The 18600-nt window shown below is 37.8% G+C and overlaps 1 protein-coding gene across 2 annotated transcripts in view; it reads right to left on the bottom strand.

Annotated features, from left to right (window-relative positions):
* The window catches only part of LOC127434416 (procollagen-lysine,2-oxoglutarate 5-dioxygenase 2-like), a 68534-nt gene extending 52255 nt beyond the window's left edge, over positions 1 to 16279 (bottom strand). For both annotated transcript variants that reach the window (XM_051687150.1, XM_051687151.1), the window contains exon 1: positions 15876 to 16279. In XM_051687150.1, the coding sequence (XP_051543110.1) occupies positions 15876 to 15972 (97 nt within the window). In that variant the 5' untranslated portion in view covers positions 15973 to 16279. The remainder of the gene's footprint in view (positions 1 to 15875) is intronic.
* Positions 16280 to 18600: the final 2321 nt, after the last annotated feature.

Raw genomic sequence — 18600 nt, 5'->3', positions numbered from 1 at the left:
TATAATCAAACACATACACAATATCAATCTGGCTGTATTCCATTGGGGCTGCACAGAACTAAGAAGCACACCAGAAAAGGGATCGATTTGCAGCATTTGGAGGGCATTACCCAGCATGCCTCTGAGGGAAGCAGGCATCTTAAAACATAATGAATGAGAGTGAGAGATTTGGGGGGCTACATTCTCTCTCTGTAGTGTTTCTCTAAGGCCAGAAAGTAAACATCAATTGCTTTGACCCACAAGTGACCTAAACCTTCTCCTGAACCCTAAAGACAACAGCGAAAACAAATGGCCAAGGCAGCCTGCTAAGCGTACTCCAGTCACTCTTCTTTTGAGCCATGCTGATGAGATTGAGGGGAAGAAGTCCAGTTCACCAAACTTAGAGACTAAGTTGCCATGGCTATACATTAAACACACCAGCGTTTGATGATGTGCATCTGGTGCTGTGACAGTCAAATAAATTAAAGTCTGCAAAGTCCTAGACAGGTGACCTACACATTCCATTTCGGTAAAATATGGGTGGGGGGGGGGGGGGTCACATAAAGGCTGTTCGATATTGTGTAGCATGTTCAGCAGGAGACGTGGATATAAACACAGAGAACATTTCGCGCAATAGCGAAAGCTATTATACTATACTCGTGTATAGTACAAGATGGCCCAAGATGGCTAAAACTTTTACTCCCATAAAGAAAAGTGAATGAACCATTGAATAATCTTATTACGATTTTTCCTAAATTTAAACCCCAACTAAAACCTAAATCTAACCATAAAGTCTAACCCCTTCGCCAAACCCTAAACCTAACCATGATTTATTAGGAAAATAACTTTTGTGTACCAATGAAGAAAGAAAACATTGGGTTTGGAACAAGACAAGGGAAGAGTTCTACAGGTTATTGAATTTCAGACCATCGAAAGAAACAAAGGGTCGATATCTGAATTCATGAGCTGTGCCCGTGCTGTTTTTCCAGCGAACTCTTTGTCATTGTCACGCCTCCCTCAGCACCCCGCTTCTCATCACCCAATTTCTAATTCACCGCACCTGCACTCAATTCACTCGCTCATCACTGCCTGCATAAATAACTCACCTTCACACCACTTCACTGTCAAGTCTCATGCAAAGGACACTTGGTTTCACTAACTACAATTTATGTTGCTTGAATTCCTGACAGTCATATAGCCTATATGTTTCTGCTATATAAAAAGCATAAGTAGATAACACAACGGCATTGCTCCAAAATAAAGGATGGTTATTTACTGGAGTAATGGATTTTTTTATTATTATTTGGAAATTATTTTTTATTTTATATCGTTTTGAAATTGTTTTGGACTGTTTTGGTTTGCGAACGGCGCTTGGTCGGTGCAAGTTTCTCTTGTAAACAATGACGCGCTTCCTGACTCCTCCTCCACGTGATGTGGGACCTTACCAATGAGCTGTATGGAAGTGAAAATGTGTAGTTAAAAAGTATATAAGTATTGTTTTGTTTCTAAAAATAATCAATCTTTTGGGTTCAGAAGAACTTTATTTGTCGACTGGAGTCGTGTGGATTATTTTGATGCACCCTAAATATGCATTTTGGACCATCAAAAAATGGAGAACATTCACTTGCATTGTTTAAAGGAGGAGGCCTGAAATGAAATCCTAAAAATCATAAATTTGGTTTTGATGAAGGAAGAAACTCATCTTGGATGGCCTGAAGGTGAGTAAATTATCAGCAAATTTTCATTTCTGGGTGAACTATCCTTTAACTTTAGTTAGAACTACATTAGTTAACGTGAACAAATAATGAACAAGTGACATCATTACAGTTTCAGAAAAACAGTCATAACTAGCTAGTTCATTTCTCTAACTATGCATCATACTATGGTAGTAAAACAGTGAGTTACGTCGTTAGATGGGAAACACGCACCTGGGTGCTTGGTAAGTGAAGATTATTACCTTTCACCTTTCCCTCAACTAAATGTGATTTCAACTTTAAGATGATAAAATGCTGTTTCACTTATTTCCTTCAGAAAATCCACATTGTACAGCGTCTTTAATGACTGATTTGTCATCGTTTAGCGTATCTTTAATCTTGACATGTCTGCCATATGGAGAAAGTCAGCTTCACAGGAACTGAAGAAATTAGTGGTAATAAAATGTCTTCTAAAGCATCTTCTCAAACCAAGGCACCATACAGCATGTAATCACTTTAAGTAGCTGTTACTACAAATAATAATAATAATAATAATAATAATAATAATGCAGTCTATATGTTGTGCTAAATGTGTTTTCCATGTTTCTTGTACATGTAAATCAATAAAAAAAAAAATGACAAAAGCAGTTGTATTATGGGAGTATCCCCCTATAGGGCAATAATGTGTGTTAATGGAGTTTACAGACAGTACTTAATGTACTGCAAGCAGACGTTCACTAGACAGAGAGGTCCAACACTCCAAATAATTTCATTTTCTGCCCTTGATGTAGGCCCTTGTTTTTGGATGTAGCTGAAGCAAAAAATTGTGAAAAAAAAGTTGTGTGGAGTTTTAGAAGATGGCTATTTTGAATGTAGTACACAGTCTGATGAGGTCCAAAGGAATGTCGCCTCAGACAGGCAAGCTGTTTCATTTCACCTAGTAGTGCTTAAAAGTGTTCCTGCGCACACAGTCCAGGGTCGTCTGTGTAATTTTTCACACTGCACTGGACGAGCACCATGATGCACTCATCAAACTTCTACCACAAAGAACACTCAATTCTCAGTAGGAGAAACTGTGTATCTGTTTCCAAGAAATACCAAATACCAAGCTCTTTAATCTAAGTCTTTTCTCACATTTTCTTACAGGGAAACTAGAGAACACTCACTGTTACTGTATCTCTGTAGCCATCTCAGATCATCTTCCAAGCAAAGGTTGGGGCCCCAGAGACTGAATGTGTTTAAGAAAGCTCACAGATTACAAAAACGTAGCCTTCTAACACTTTTTTTATAGTCTGGTCTCTGATGGGACAACGTATGTCAGGTGAGTAAATCATGAAATGAACTGTGCTCATTCCTGTTCAGGCCTATTCACACCAAGATTATATTTTATAATACAATACAAATATTTACTGCTATACAGAGAAAAATATAAAGTTTGGTCAAAGTAATTCTCCTCAAGAGGTTAAAATAATAGTGGGCCTTGACTGTTAAAAATCTGGGATACTTACACAATGGTTGTGGGTCCCTTTCCAAGTAGAACTGATCCAGGCACTGGAGAATCATTAAGATCTTGCATAATCACTTTGAACCCTTAAGCGGAATGCTTAACCCCAGATTGCTTCAGAGTACTCTACAATTCCCCATTGTTGCACTATAAATGGGTTTTTGAAAAGGTGACTACTAAATGGCAACTAACTAATTAACAAAATAGACAGGTTTATCAGCTGATCAGCTACAGTAACAGCATTGACTGTGAACACATTTTTGCCTCCGTTAAACGCAGTTTAAAAAATAATTTTTATAAACGTGTCTCAAGACACTTTTTTTTCCAACCTGATATAATCACGTTACTAACTAAATCACTGCTAAATTATTTTTACGAGGCTCGTTGTACATATCGCGGCAGTTTACTGTTAAAATGAACACTAGGGGCGCTACAAAAACAATAACTTTTATTCACCTTCACAGAAATCACAAGTAACATGATATCAAAACATTTTTACTGGGGGGCCTGGGTAGCTCAGCAAGTAAAGACACTGACTACCACACCTGGAGTCGCAAGTTCGAATCCAGGGCGTGCTGAGTGACTCCAGTCATGCTTCCTAAGCAACCAATTGGCCCAGATGCTAGGGTGGGTAGAGTAACTTGGGTTAACCTCCTCGTGGTCACTATAATGTGGTTCTCGGTCTCGGTGGGGCACATGGTGAGTTGTACATGGATGCCACAGAGAATAGCATGAAGCCTCCACACACGCTACATCTCCGTGGAAACGCGCACAACAAGCCACGTGATAAGATGCGCAGATTGATGGTCTCAGACGCAGAGGCAACTGAGATTCGTCCTCTACCACCCGGATTGAGGTGAGTCACTACACCACCACGAGGACCTAGAGCGCATTAGGAATTGGGAATGCCAAATTGGGGAAAAAAAATCACTTTTACTATAGCACATGACTAATACAGTAGGAGCTACATTTTAACATCTGTATTACATAACCAAATACATTTACAAGTTTGTTTGAGCATGATCAAATTGCATGATAGCTTAACTGATACAGCATTGCACTTGCAATGCAAAACACCAGGGAACAAATCCTAAAAAGCCGATACGTGAGCCAAAAGTGTTGTTGAAGCACAAATAAATGATGTAGTTGCTTCAACAATTGTGTTTTCATCTCACGTTTGCTTTTGACACATAGGTTTAAGGTTCAGGGTAGGGAGGTTTTTGTTAGGTTTTGTTGATTTAAAACTCGATATACCATTTCCCGTAAAACCACATCTATTTGGGGGAATATTTAACTCGCTTTTAGCACCACACAGCAGACATTTCACCTTGGAACTGCATGATACATACAAGGAACCATGTAGTGTAATTTTTGCAAAAATGTCACCACAGTCAAATAATTTTGAGATCAGACTGCTTTTTTTTAGCACTAGAGCGTGTTTGGTCTGAATGACCCCTAACACTGTATCATAACCAGGAGTGACGTGACCAGTTTCCAGTTGTCTGTCTACACTGAAATCAAAAATGCTTACAATCAGAGCATCTTCGAAGTTTTAATTTATGTGAAGAGGGATTTGGGACCAAAAAGATTTCAATGTAGGCAGGCCTACCAAGTATAAACAGAAACCAAGCAACCAACAAAATGTCTTGATGCATGTTGCTTCTCACTGTTGCAACTGGTTGCAACAACATTATTTATGCATTTATGTCTGTCATTATTCAACTTAATTGTGAAAATACGATTTATGATTAAGATGATTACATGAAATATTTGGTTTAGTGTTTTACATTAGATGACAAAACAAACTTGATTAAGAATGATATCAAATGTACTGTATTTTATACATTATATAAAAATCAGATGACAGCTGGGACATGTTAACTTCTTGCCCTGGGTTGGAGAGTCATCTTATAGATTTGAACATGCTAAACTTAAATCTAATTATGTTACAATTTAAAAGTAAATGCACACTGTTCTTAATGTGGGAAACAAACAGTTTTTATACAACTACTTTTTAATATAATTTGCAATGAAAACATTTGTATTAAATAATAAGAGTTTAAAATTCCTCACTGTGGTGTGAAGAAGCATTTTCACTAGTGAATCCAACTGGATATTTGCTAAAGCATTTTTTTCCCCCAAAAGAAAAATAAATGCTGAATCAACAAAAATGGAGTACACACACAAAAATATACTAATATCAGTGGAACATTTTACAGTGTGTCAGTCGAGTGGTCTTTTGATCTCAAGTTGTATGATACAGTATATTGTTCCTACCATGTCTAGTGATCTCACTGAATGCAGTTCATGGGAACATAGAAACTCCACTGAGTCACATAAATGACCTTATTAAACGGTCTGATCCATCAACAGTCAGACTCTACCACAGAACCCATTAATTCAAACTGTAAGTATGTCACTGTGTTTATCCAGCAGACCAGCACTTCCGATTTTTTGTAGGGAGCACCCTGTTTTCTGCCTACTTACAGTAACATAAGAGTATGTTGAAGGAATAGTTTCACCAAAACTAAATGGATGTCATAATTGTTTAACCTATGTTGTTCCAAACACTTATGGCTTTCTTTCATTGAACGCAAAGCGTGAATTTTTGAAGATTACCCAGTCCACTTTGTACTATTTAGTAAAAGTGAATGGGGGATTGGGGCTTTCAAACTCCAAAATGACTTAAAGCTGTTGTCCCAAACTTTCTTCCATGGAAACAAAAGTTTGCTCTTGCATATAATTAAAGTAAATAGGAACTGATACTGTCACACTCCAATGACATAAAAAAAAAACAATCCCAAACAAAATCACCAAAATCAACTGCTGTACACAAATATCTATTGTGTTGACGTCAAACTCATGCCCTATTACACGTTAGAAAAACAACCACCCAACAACACAACTGTAATGTAACCACAAGTAGCTGCTTTGGATATGACAATTATGATTCAATACTTGACTATAAATCCAGACATGCAGATACTGCGTAACACTTTCTAAATCTCTTCAGCCGTAGCCAGGTGCCTGCCAAATGTGCTTTCACTTAGGGATCCAAAACCTAATTTGAAGGCTGGGCCCAGAAAAAAAAAAAGCAGGGAAACACTGGTGGGGCAATTGTTAGGCAGACATTATTTCAGCTGTCCACAACTAAAATAGGAAGAACTCTCTCCGGGCCTAGAAACTTCCTTGATTGTTTAAACATGCGCCTGTTACTACAAGCCGAGAATCTTGCAGTACACCGGCAGAGGGGGCAGCGCCTTCAATCGCACCTCTTCAACTCAGCTCTAAATGCCTGCAAAATGGAACATTGAATGACATCATAAGCATCTGGTTTAACATGGGGCTTGCCCACAAGGGTTGGGTTGGGACTTGAATATACCAGTAACTCTTATTAATTTACCCTAACTGAAAAAACAATCACAAGCATGAAGAACAGAGTAAAAATGGGGGTCATTTGGTTGACGTCACCCCTGCAGTGACCTAATGAGTCAAGCATTGCTGTGGAGCTGGAATGCTGTATTGGCTGGAACAATTATACACGCCAAAAAGCTTACAGCTTCTGTTCGGTTATGGAAAGCATCATAACCTCGAGTCCCAAGACCTCACATTTTGAATTATACCTCACAAAATGTCCTTACTTTGAATTCGGCAACAGGAGGTCAAACGTTTTGCTGCTGGCACTCTCTTATTTCAAGAATGGTTCACCGAATTGGCCAGGGTGGCGGCATTCGAAAGATGTCATACAAACAGCTTGGCAGATTAGATGCATATGGTAAGATATGGGACAAATATATGACCTTTCTGGAAGGCTCTCGGTAAGGGCCACGTGGAGAGAACTTTTTTCTCTCTTTTTTCTCTCTTTTTCTATTTGTGTTTATATGTGTATACTCAGGTTTGGACCAAGGGAATGCATGTTAGGGGTTGTGGTGGGGGACTGGGAGGGAGATAGGGAATTAATGGGGATAATGCATGTTTTTCTTTGTTTTGTGTTATGTTTGAGAATCAAACAATAAAATGTTAATTAAAAAAAAAAATAAAAAAAAGATTTGCTGCTGAAATCAGTTTGTGCTTACCAAAATTTCGAACAACTGCTACCTCAGTGGCTGAAGCAAGAACTGGTTTTCCAGGTGAAATGTCCACAGGGTGGTGCCAGAAGCAAGTTGTATTTTTAGTTGTAAATTATGTCAGTGGGGTAAAAATATAATTCTAGAGCGAAAATGCAATCTCACCACCACAATCAAACTCACCATTGTTTATGTGAGCGTGATTAATTCCTGGTTCCCATGAGACCAGAACCTGTGTCTTAGAGGTTGTTCACACAGTGTGCTACATGGATATTAGGGAGTGCTGCTTTTCTTGCTGCTACTCTTGAGTTCTGAGTCACGAAAGACACAGGGCAAGCGCATTTGGGTGTGGTCTTGGGTGGGAAGACGTAGCCAGTACAGCCTCTATAAGGAAAGTTGGAGTTGAGTGGCAAAAACAATTTAAGCTTCACTTTGAGCACCTGTTCGGCATCTCCATTTATTGAGCTGCATTGCCGTGCGTTCTGAGTTTCCATTGGCAGCTCACCATATGACTTCAGATATGAGTTGTGGAGCATCTTACACTACGAGATTTCCTCTGTAGTCGTGGACAATTCATCTAGTCGGAGGATATCCAAACTGTTTGATATTTTTGAGCCATTAAGAAATCAGAGTTGATTTTCTTTTAAATCTGTCAACTCTGGCTGGCCCAAAGACTTTAGCTGACTAGCACCAAATAGCCCCAACTAGCGCTGACTCGGCCTGACTGAAATTCAGGGCTAAAATGTGTTAATAGTGTAGTGTGATCCAGCTTTTAGTAGACAAATGGATAAAAACAAAAAGTCCTTTGTTAAAAATGACTCTTATGGTTTGTTTGAAAGGTAAAATGGATTGTAATATTGTATTTTACTGTTATAGTCTTTAACCCTCTGGGGTCGATGGACGTGCCGGTGCGTCCTGTTGGATTTTTTCCGTATAACAGTGGAAACAACTTTTTGGGCATACAGATAAGTGTAAGACATCATTAGAAACTATAAAGGGTCTACTTTTATTTGTGTACACTCACAATAACAACAAAACCTTGTGCTTTTGTAAAATAAAGAAAATAAACAGGGTGCGCTTTCAGCCGTCTCTGTCTCCGCGAGCATCTTTCTGAAACATGTCACAAAAATGAAGTGAAACTCCGCGAATACTTATCACACAAACATGAAACATATGTCTAAAGAAAGTTAAAAATGTCTACTTTAAAAAAAACAATTCAAATTTAAAACAAATATTCTCCTGCAATGTAATCTGTATGAAACAAAGCGATGTACAGTTTCTCCTGGCTCAGCTAATTATCGCTAATGTGATCACACCCACTAGCAGAGTGTGCTATTCGCTATAGGCAAACAATGCAAACGGTAAACGCCCCCACAACAATGCCTTATAAAAACATCAAGTTCATCATCAGATTCATTCACTTTCCTGCACGTTTGGAAGATGGTACGCTACACAGGTGAGGAAGCTCTACAGATGGTCCTGGATAGTGACGAAGAGTTCACATTTTCCTCAGAAGAAGAGCGGGAATCCGACGAGGAACGTTTGCATTTTGAAGAGCATCCTGATCCAGCCGAGGATACAATTTCGGATGAGTAAGTCATTTAGTTTTACTTACACTAGTTGACACTATTTCCAGCTGGACTATTTCCAGACTTGCCAGCCAGTATTCAGAGTATTGAAATTTGAAATATGTCCTAATAGGCAAGTTTTAGTTACATTTAAATGTTGTTTAAAGCAGGTATTTAAATTGTATGCTGTATGATATAAATATGATATGTAATATGATATAAAAATAATATGAATGTTTAGATTATATTTTAACTAGTGTTTATGCTGCCTCATTATCATCAATGAAGCTTGTGCTTGCAAATATCTGTTTGGGTGTAAATGTGTAAAATGTGCTGTAAATATGCCCATATTAGAAAATCAGCATATTAGAATGATTTCTGAAGGATCATGTGACACTGAAGACTGCAGTAATGATGCTGAAAATTCAGCTTTGATCACAGGAATAAATTGCATTTGACAATATATTCAAATAGAAAAATTATTTTAAATTGTAAAAATATTTCACAATATCACTGTTTTTGCTGTATTTTGGATCAAATAAATGCAGCCTTGGTGAGCAGAAGAGACTTCTTTTAAAAACATTAAAAATCTTACAAATCTATAAACTTTGAAATGGTAGTGTAGGTCTAATGTTTTTAAGTAAAGTCTTTATGTAAAGAAAATGTATAGTCAGATAATACATTCAATCATTACGTCTCTGTAAAGGAGGAGGCGAGAAGCAGCTTTCCTTGTTTAGGTAAGGATTTATTTTCTGCGTCTGTAGCTCAATTACAGTCTCACAGTCTTTGCGTTATCCACTAAGTTAATCTCCAATTGCACACCGCTACACAAAATAAACTCTCATCATTTGTAATAATATCACTCTTTGTTTCATTCCCGTCTGTGGTTCCCAGGCTCTCTCTCTTCTATTTGCGGTGTGTCTCTATTTATGCCGCTCTCCCCGTGCTCACTGAAATTGGAGACAGGTGTTAGACATAATTTAGCTCAGGTGTAGGCGCCCTTACCACTTTCTCTCTCTCCGGAGAGATGCTTGACCACGCCCCCGCTGCGACAGTCTCCTCACATTCATTCTTTCTCAGGGGAGGGGTCTTTGTCTCTTCAGGTGTGAATCACATCAATATTCATGATCATCCACGCCTCCTCGCATATGGCCTTTCTAACACTAAAAGTGTCTTACAAAAGTTAAATGACTATATTGTTTTGTATGAATGAGTGATCAGGATGGTTTTCACATCATTTTGTTGATACAGTTTTTTTGTTCTACAAGATCCAGTTCTCAAAAGTCTTGTGAACAAATGTTTAGTATGTGATATATGGCCTTATTTCAGTGACATAAAATGTTTGTTTTTTCAAAAACCACGCATAAATGTTATTTTCTCAAAAATACAAACATGTACATACATGTTGTTCACATATTATTGTAGCCCCAGTTTGTGCTGAATACAGTGTCATCAGACTTTAGCCATTAATATGTTTTTAAGCAACTGAAAAAAGCACAAATGTCAAGGCATGTCAAAACCTCTCCAGGGCCCAAAACACCCGCAGACCCCAGAGGGTTAAAGCAGATGCTACTGAAAGCTGATATGTTTGATATGCTCATTATGCACTGTTTGCTTGGACAAGCATGCTAAAATGCCCCTCAGCACTCACAATCGACATCAGATACAAGCAACAGACATAGAAATGATCAATTCTGCAAAATCTGAACATCTCCCTTCAAAATCTGAGCAGTCAACAAATAAATGAAACTGAACTGATCAGACAGAACCAGAGACCAGGCCAGGTTACAGCACAAATTTAGGACTTAATGATACTGCTTTGTTTTTGTTTACAGCTTGCAAATGGCCTTCTGATTATTGTACCACAGACAATCATTTAACAGTTTAACTAACACATCCATGATCCAGCAAAGCTTTTTATACAAACCAGACTTCTTTAATCAAGTTTGTGGTTGAGTGACAACATGTTGGACAAGACCAATTGCAGGCTAGACCTGCCAAGTACAGCAGTCAGCAGTATGGACAAGCATATATGTTCTGTTTTATAATGTATGATTAACTTGGACTCGGAAGTCATAAATCTTACACTGCAGAATGTATTTCATCGTGAACTGGACATAGAGGTCTACCGTGGGTGGATATTGAGAATTTACAGGAGGTGATTGTTTCCCCACAGGCATTCCAGTAGAGACGACATCAAGAGTCACAGGCTGGAATGTTCAGACTTAAAACACTCCAGTCTCTAGGATATACTGACGGATGTGTTTACAGACTGCAGTGATGTCATGTCGCAAAAGCCAGAGGTTTCCTGTGCTGCTCACACCCTTTCTGTCTCACTTTCTTTTTTCTTTCTATATCATCCCGTGTTTAGGGACGCAGCAACAGTTGTCTGCGTCATCTAGATGCCAGTAACTGCTAATGACTTAATTACTGTGTGCAAAGATACACAGAACCTCAAATCTTTTGCACACATTAAATTGTGAAATTTGCAGCCAGATTTTTTTGAGAACAATATGTGCGGGTGGTTTAAATTCAACATGAAATCGAAATTGACTCTATTTACTTTCTTAATAGACGGTCCTGGTGTTATTGTGCATGATTCATTGGTGCACATTATTCTAAATAAAGAAAAAGTTTGTCTTTGTAATAACCTGTTACACCTCTGCAATAACTTTCCTTTTCAGCTGACGTCACGAGTTTCCTTCCCTCCTGTGTCCACTTTTTATAATCCAATCAATTCCCAATAGATAAAATCAAGACTCATGCAATTATTTTCTCATTTAAAATGTTTAAATGAAGACGCCCCATATGGGATTTCTATTGCCTAGTATTTAAGCGACTGGTTGGCAAAACCAACCGTGTCATGTACCAGATTGGAGCAGCAAAATGCTCAAGGGGGACACCATCCAGCCCCAAGGTTTGATGGGCAAAGGCTTGAGGGGGACCCCTGGTCTGAGTTCAAAATGCTCAAGCGTCCCACATTTGCATGGCGAAAATTTGACAACCCCACCCAAAATTAAAACATCCTGTCATAATTTACTCATTGAGTAATCATACACTGCAAATTCGTTCAATGGCGTTTGGTGTCAGTGAATTCATGCATGCATCTTCATATGCCAAGTTTGAACATGCACATACTGTAAGTGAATATGATTTGAGCATGGAGGAGGAGGGGTGAATTTTCCGTGAATTACAACTTAAATTTTGGTCTGTTCCTGACACAAAGCTATTGTATGAGTTTAGAAGATGTAAAATAGAGTGCACAAATTGTACAGACTACATTTATAGTAGCATTTTTGGGTACTTTTGGAAAGTTTACAGCCCCTGGTCACTGAAAGAGCAGCATGATCATTCTTTTTGTGTTCCACGGAAAAAAGAAAGATACGGTTAGAAACGACATAAAGGAGAGTACATGATGACTACATTTTCCATTTTGGGAGAACTATTCCTTGAAAGACCAAAAGATCGGGAGCATTTATGAATACAGGAGCAGTTAAAATCAAGGAAATTTGTAAATTGGCAGTGACAAGGTTTAAGGAAACATCACTTTTGGAAGGTGACAAGGCTCACTGCCTCACGTTACTGAAACTCTTTACAAAGGCTTCAAGTGTGAAACAGAAGATTGACTCCTTAAAAAACACTACTGTACTTTAGTTGTGTTATATTGAACTCCAGATATTATAAACATTACTACCATATTCACAGGAAATGTGCACCTTTATTCTCCATTTTTGTGAAGTAGCAGTCGTAGAATACTTAAATGGGACATATGGCTGCACTTAGGGGTTTTGGTTTTGGCAAATTTTAACCAGGGACCTTTCTGAGAAGTTTCTTCTAGGATGAGACTTCTATTTAATTATACTTGTAACTTTTGTCGAAGCATTTATTTTTTATGCATTTGGAACCAAATTGAATGCTGCATTCACACAGAATCTGCTTTACTTTTATCTACAGACGAACTTAAGATTGCTTTCCGAGATGATCCACAGTATGGCAGATTGTTTAAAAAATGCTTTTCATTTTTCCAAGGGATACACTGCATCCACAAGCACCCATCACTTTGTCCCAGAACTGGTTTGATGGATGCATTTGCGTAGTTGCCTCGTGTATACAATGTAAATGTAGCTCTACAACTGTCAAGAATAAAGATTGCTGCAGTTATGTTGCTTGGAAATGATGAATATCAAAATGAATGAAAACTGTATGGGTCATATTTTTCCTTCTGACTAGGCTTGTTGAGCACTCAACAGAGCAACTTAAAAAAGGCACAGGCAACTGTTTGCAAAACACTGGAGAGTTTTAATTATTTAAGCATGTTTTAAAAGACTGTAAATGTTTACCATCATAAACTAATTACAGTACCACCAAATGAACCCAGAAAGTAATAATAATAATAAAAAGCTTATTTATGTTTCAAAGAAATACCTAACCCATTACTATGTGGATTAACTGTGTAATTTCCCATTTTATATCCCTGTAGTAATTGCACTAGAGAACTTTGAGCCCTCCAGTTACATCGTGTTTTACAGAGGGGTCCAAAGGTCTGAGACCATTGGTGAAAATGCTCCTAATTTGCATTTTTCTTATTTAATAATAATAATAATAATAAAAATACAAATAAAAAGAATCCATACAAATTATCTTGTCGGCATTAAACTATGAATGAAAAAAGTTTTGATATTTGATATGGCTCCCTTTTCCTTTAATGACAGTTTGCACTCATGGTGGTGTAATCGGTCCTGCTTGGATTTGAACCGGCGTCACTGGCATGGGAGAGAGGCACACTAACGAGGAGGCTAAAGGCTACAGCCCCTAGGGTTAGTCGCTAGTGCGCCTCTTAAGGCCAGGGGAGTGAGTTTTACACGCACTGCACAGTTATCACATACCAGCTGGCTCATGTTACACTCACCCCCCTAAACCTCACTCCCATCCGGGTCATGCCACCATTATCACCGGTCCTGCTTGACCCGCTCAGAGCGGGATTCGAACCAGCTTTGCCGGCAGACGCGCTATCTAGGAGGCTAAAAGCTATAGCTACTAGCTTCAGTTGCTAGTTCACCTCTTGAGGCCAGGGGCCGGTTGCACCGGCTATACATACTTAGCCTAGTTGTGGTGTAAATGGGCACTAACTCACAATTTACACACTACTAAATATTTGAGCATTGCACCATTAAACTTAGGTAGGACATAACCGTACGTATAAACTAAATATTTACGGAAGCCTCCGACAGTTGGAATAAAAAAGCAGACTCACTTAATGATATCAATGAGCTCATGTTTTGGTTGACAGGCTTCAGTCCTCTCAACATGTAAATGATGATGTTGGCATTTACACTCGTTTACATTTACAGGAGAAAACATTATGAAAAAAAACTTACTTCAGCATGAAACCAATCTAAAGGTGCACTTTCCTGTGTACGGTGTCAAGTTTCAACATATACTAAATATATAAGGTATTAAAATGAATAAATGTCTATTTTTCCAGCCTGTTATATTAGTATTTATTTATTATCCCTTATTCATTTTAGATACAGTTGTTGAATATTGTTATTTACATAAGCTAAATAGCCTATATCATGAATTAAATCTTGTTTTATTACGTATCATATTTTAATGGGGATATAATTTATTACAGCTGACAGTTACGTGAGCAAACAAGGTTTGAACATCAACTGTAACGAGATAAAACTGAAATTCATGACTTAACACTTCTGTGTGCAATTTGAAGGCTGCTTATTGGATCAATACAGGTAAACGTCATATTATGCGACTATGCATCACTTTATGGAGAGCTTAGGACCCGCTAGTTAAGTCTTGTTTTATGAACAGGTGGTGCAACCAAATTAAGTACTGATTTAGTTACAAATTAACTAGTAGTTACTGAGCACTTAGTGTGAACTTTACGTCTCATCTTAAGTGAGACCTTACGCAGAGCTGGTGCAACCCAGGGAGTGAAGTTTACACACATCCGCACAGCTATCATGCACCAGCTGGCTCCCCTTACAGTGGCATGAACTCCACCTGTTTGTTATCCAGCATGATTTAAGAAAGTTCCAAAGAGCATCTTGTGAGCTTCAACTGAAGCAAGGAAATCTGACTTTTTGCACAAATGAGCTAACATAAAAGGTCATACATTTGTGTACACTCCCATACAGAAATCTGAAATATGGCCATTTATGAACACACCCACACACACACACACACACACACACACACATATATATATATATATATGTGTGTGTGTGTGTGTGTGTGTGTGTGTTTGAGCATATGTACATATTTAAATTCCATATATTACAAAAAATATGTTACATTTTGTAGTATATTTGAAATTTATGTTGCATATATGTACACATGTGACCTTTTCTGTATCAATGAAAACTATACCCTGATAGCACACGTACATCACCCAGGCGTCTATTTTATGTGTGTTTACATCTGGAAGACGCATTTTTTAGGTTGTTTGCTCATCTGCAATACGACTATAAGACGTTTCCTCTTGGATGTCAATAAGACATTCAGCAGATGTCTCTGATTCGTTTATGATTTAGAATGATTGTAAATCTGATCTTTTTAAGATGTTTAGCAGATGTTAATTTGATTGAGATGCTTTCCAGATGAAAAGATCTAAAACAGACATCTCGGAGATGTACGTGTACTATCTGGGTATATGAACATATTGCATATATTGCAGTATCTGATTTCTGTATGGGTTTGTGTAATAATCTAGAGCCTGTAGTCCAAAATATTAAACATATGTTTTCGTTTTATGTTTAAAGCCTACGACTTTATCCTTAATCCGTTTAAATGAGGACAAAAATTCCAGATATTCCATGTGCTCTCAGACTTTTGGACCCCACTGTATCCCACAGACAAACATTCTCACATAACACGTATGTGTGAAGAAAAAAAAAAAAAAAAAAGTCTACCTGACATAAGTTTTTGTCTATTGCTCTCCTGACCCACATCTACGCCACTAGATATCTTGAGCGCGTTGTACTTGCGTCGCGTTCAGAGTAGGCGGCAGGCAGCAGCGCGCAATTAAAATGTAACGGACTCTTACCTGCTGGAATATCCTTTTTTCTCTCCATGCTCTGGGAATATTGAACACTAAACATCAGCATCAAAGAGAGAACATAACAGCACCGCTGGCGCTCCATCGCAGCTTCCACGGAAGTCCTTCGAGACCGCGTGAGCGAAGTTTCCAAGTTTTTAAGTGGCTCTACTGGTCAGTGCGAGCAGTAACTCCGAGCAGACCCGGGGTCAGTTATAAATAAAATCGTAGAAACTCGTAGATCACCTAGATGAGGTCATTTCTCTTGTATATATCAGTTGTAATATGGTGGTTAATCCCTCACGAACAAGCTGACTGCTTATGGTGCCCTCGATACCCCAGACAGGGTGACAGAAGTTTGTGTGATTTAACAAGTACAGCTGTGTTTGAGCGCACCCCTCAGCCTCCTACGGTGCCCTTCGTCCAAATATATGAGCTCAAATAATGCCCCCTGCACCGCCCTCATTCACACCCACAGTCCAAAATAAAGGCTCAGCTTGACTACAAGAAATAAACCAAAAGTAGCCTATAAGAATATTAAGTTTGTTTCAATAATGTTCCAAATTGAGGAATGATACTAGAAACAAGAATAACAAACTCAACACACATATAGTAAAACCTTACAAATCTACAATGTCAGGACTTTGTGCCAACATGTCTGTCTGGACAGAGAACAATTTATAAAGTGATTTTGTGTCTTATTTCACAAAGCCTGTACCCAGTGGCGTAGCCAAGAGTGGGCCGGGGTGGACCTGGGCCGACCCAAATTAGACCCAGGCCCACCCAGAGTATTAGAGATTATTCTTTGACTTCAAATATATATTTTTAAAACAGTTATGCATACATTCTAATTTCTGAAAGTGTGAAAGAAATGTTTGAATGTGCCACTTCTCTGTTGTTAAGGAAAATTAGGTAAAAATAAAATTGGGACAAAAACTTGGCTCATCCATTTTTTATTGAGGCCCACCCAAAAGTAATTTCCTGGCTACACCCTTGCTTATAGCAATGTCAAAAGTTTAGGGTTTGGGTTGGGGTTTGTCAGTGACAAATAAGGTTGTCTGTGGTGACAAAAATTAGAACTCTTTTAAAAATCTAGTTTACAACACATTCGTCAAATTCGTAGAAATGTAATATTTGTGTCCATGCTGGTTTCACAAATTTTTGAAAAACATTTATATAATTTTCTACCAAAAATGTAACCATACATTTGTGAGTCAAGAATATCTAGAAGTTTTTCAGGGTTACTCCATTTCACCAGAACAAAATGTATTTAAGATTTATATGTAATGATATGAAAACATAATGAGATTTAATATACATACATGTTTGTTACACCACATGACTTTGATGTGGTGGACAAAAGTGTTTAAAATATTACTTTTGGGTAGTGTTTTATTTTTAAATGTTTAAAACAAAATAGTTTCACTGCTTATTTTTTAAGAAATAATATGACAAATTATTCTGCAAAACTTTTTTTTTTTTTTTTTTTTTTTCAAGAATTTAAGCTTTTAATGAGACTGTTTTTTATTTGTTTTTGTTTTTTGTGTCTGTCTCTCTCTCTCTCTCTCTCTCTCTCGGATGGTTGCAACAAATCACAGTTTGACACAGACTACCTGTTTTGTGTGAATTACATTTTAAATTTATTTTTGAATAATTTAATAGATCTGAGAAAAAAAAAAAAAAGAATGCTGCACCATTGACCCAATAGCCTTATTATAATTAAATTAATTTAAAAGCAATAGAAGTCAAAAAGAGGTAACACTAACAAAAAGTAAAAAAATAAAAAATAAAATGTTATTAAGATATTGTAAACGATCGTAGTTCGTGGGCAATGGAGGAGTCAGGAGACAACGAAGCAGGTTCAAGGTCAGTCCTTTTCACAATCAGCTTGAACGCACTTGATGGTAACCGTCAAAACAAATGTACATTTAAATAACTGAAAACACTCTAAGGGTTTGGACTCACTGGTCACTCTTCCCTCTCTCTGACACTCTGGCGAGCCTTTTCAGGTCTCCCTCCGCCATCACTATAATGAGAGACAGGTGTTAGAGATAATTTCGATCCAGGTGACGAGCCTTAACGCTCTCCCTCTCCCGCAGACCGACACATGACCACTCCCCCCATGCCACAGATATGCTTCCATCACTGTTTGCTGGTACTGCCAGAAAACTTTTATATAAGGGTAGTTTCACTTTTGGGGACAAAATTGCTGAAATAGTTTGCTGAAGTTAGCTTTAAAACCTTGTTGGGGTGTCTGCTAAGTAAAAAAAAAAAAAAAAAAAAAAAAAAATACTTATAAATACTGTATGCTGAAAATGTAATTTTTTCAACTTCTAAAATACTAAACGTTGTAGTTTAAAGTTGGGGTTAGTCTACAGTAATAATAATTAGCTTAATTTGCACTGGTGTGTACACATGCACTGACCACTTGATTATTGCTGTACTGAATAATTTTATCCTTCACCTTTCATGCAGACAAACCGAGCTTCATTTACAACACCACAATGATTTATCACAAAAACCTTGCAAAACACTGGAAAGAGGAATCTTTTGTGCCATACATAAACTCATAAACCTATATATTTGGACCTTAACAATACTATTTGCATTTTATTTTGGTCTTAAGATTTTATGCATATGGTGTTGTTTCACTCAGTTTTATAATGAGGTAATCTGGTTTAAATCCAAGACTCTTAACAGCCACTGACTGATGTCACTGTGGTCAACTTATTCC

The sequence above is a fragment of the Myxocyprinus asiaticus genome, chromosome 44, assembly GCF_019703515.2.
Source record: "Myxocyprinus asiaticus isolate MX2 ecotype Aquarium Trade chromosome 44, UBuf_Myxa_2, whole genome shotgun sequence".
In the NCBI taxonomy this organism is placed as follows: Eukaryota; Metazoa; Chordata; class Actinopteri; order Cypriniformes; family Catostomidae; genus Myxocyprinus; species Myxocyprinus asiaticus.
Note: the sequence above shows the minus strand (reverse complement) of the source record. Positions and strands in the feature narration are given on the sequence as shown.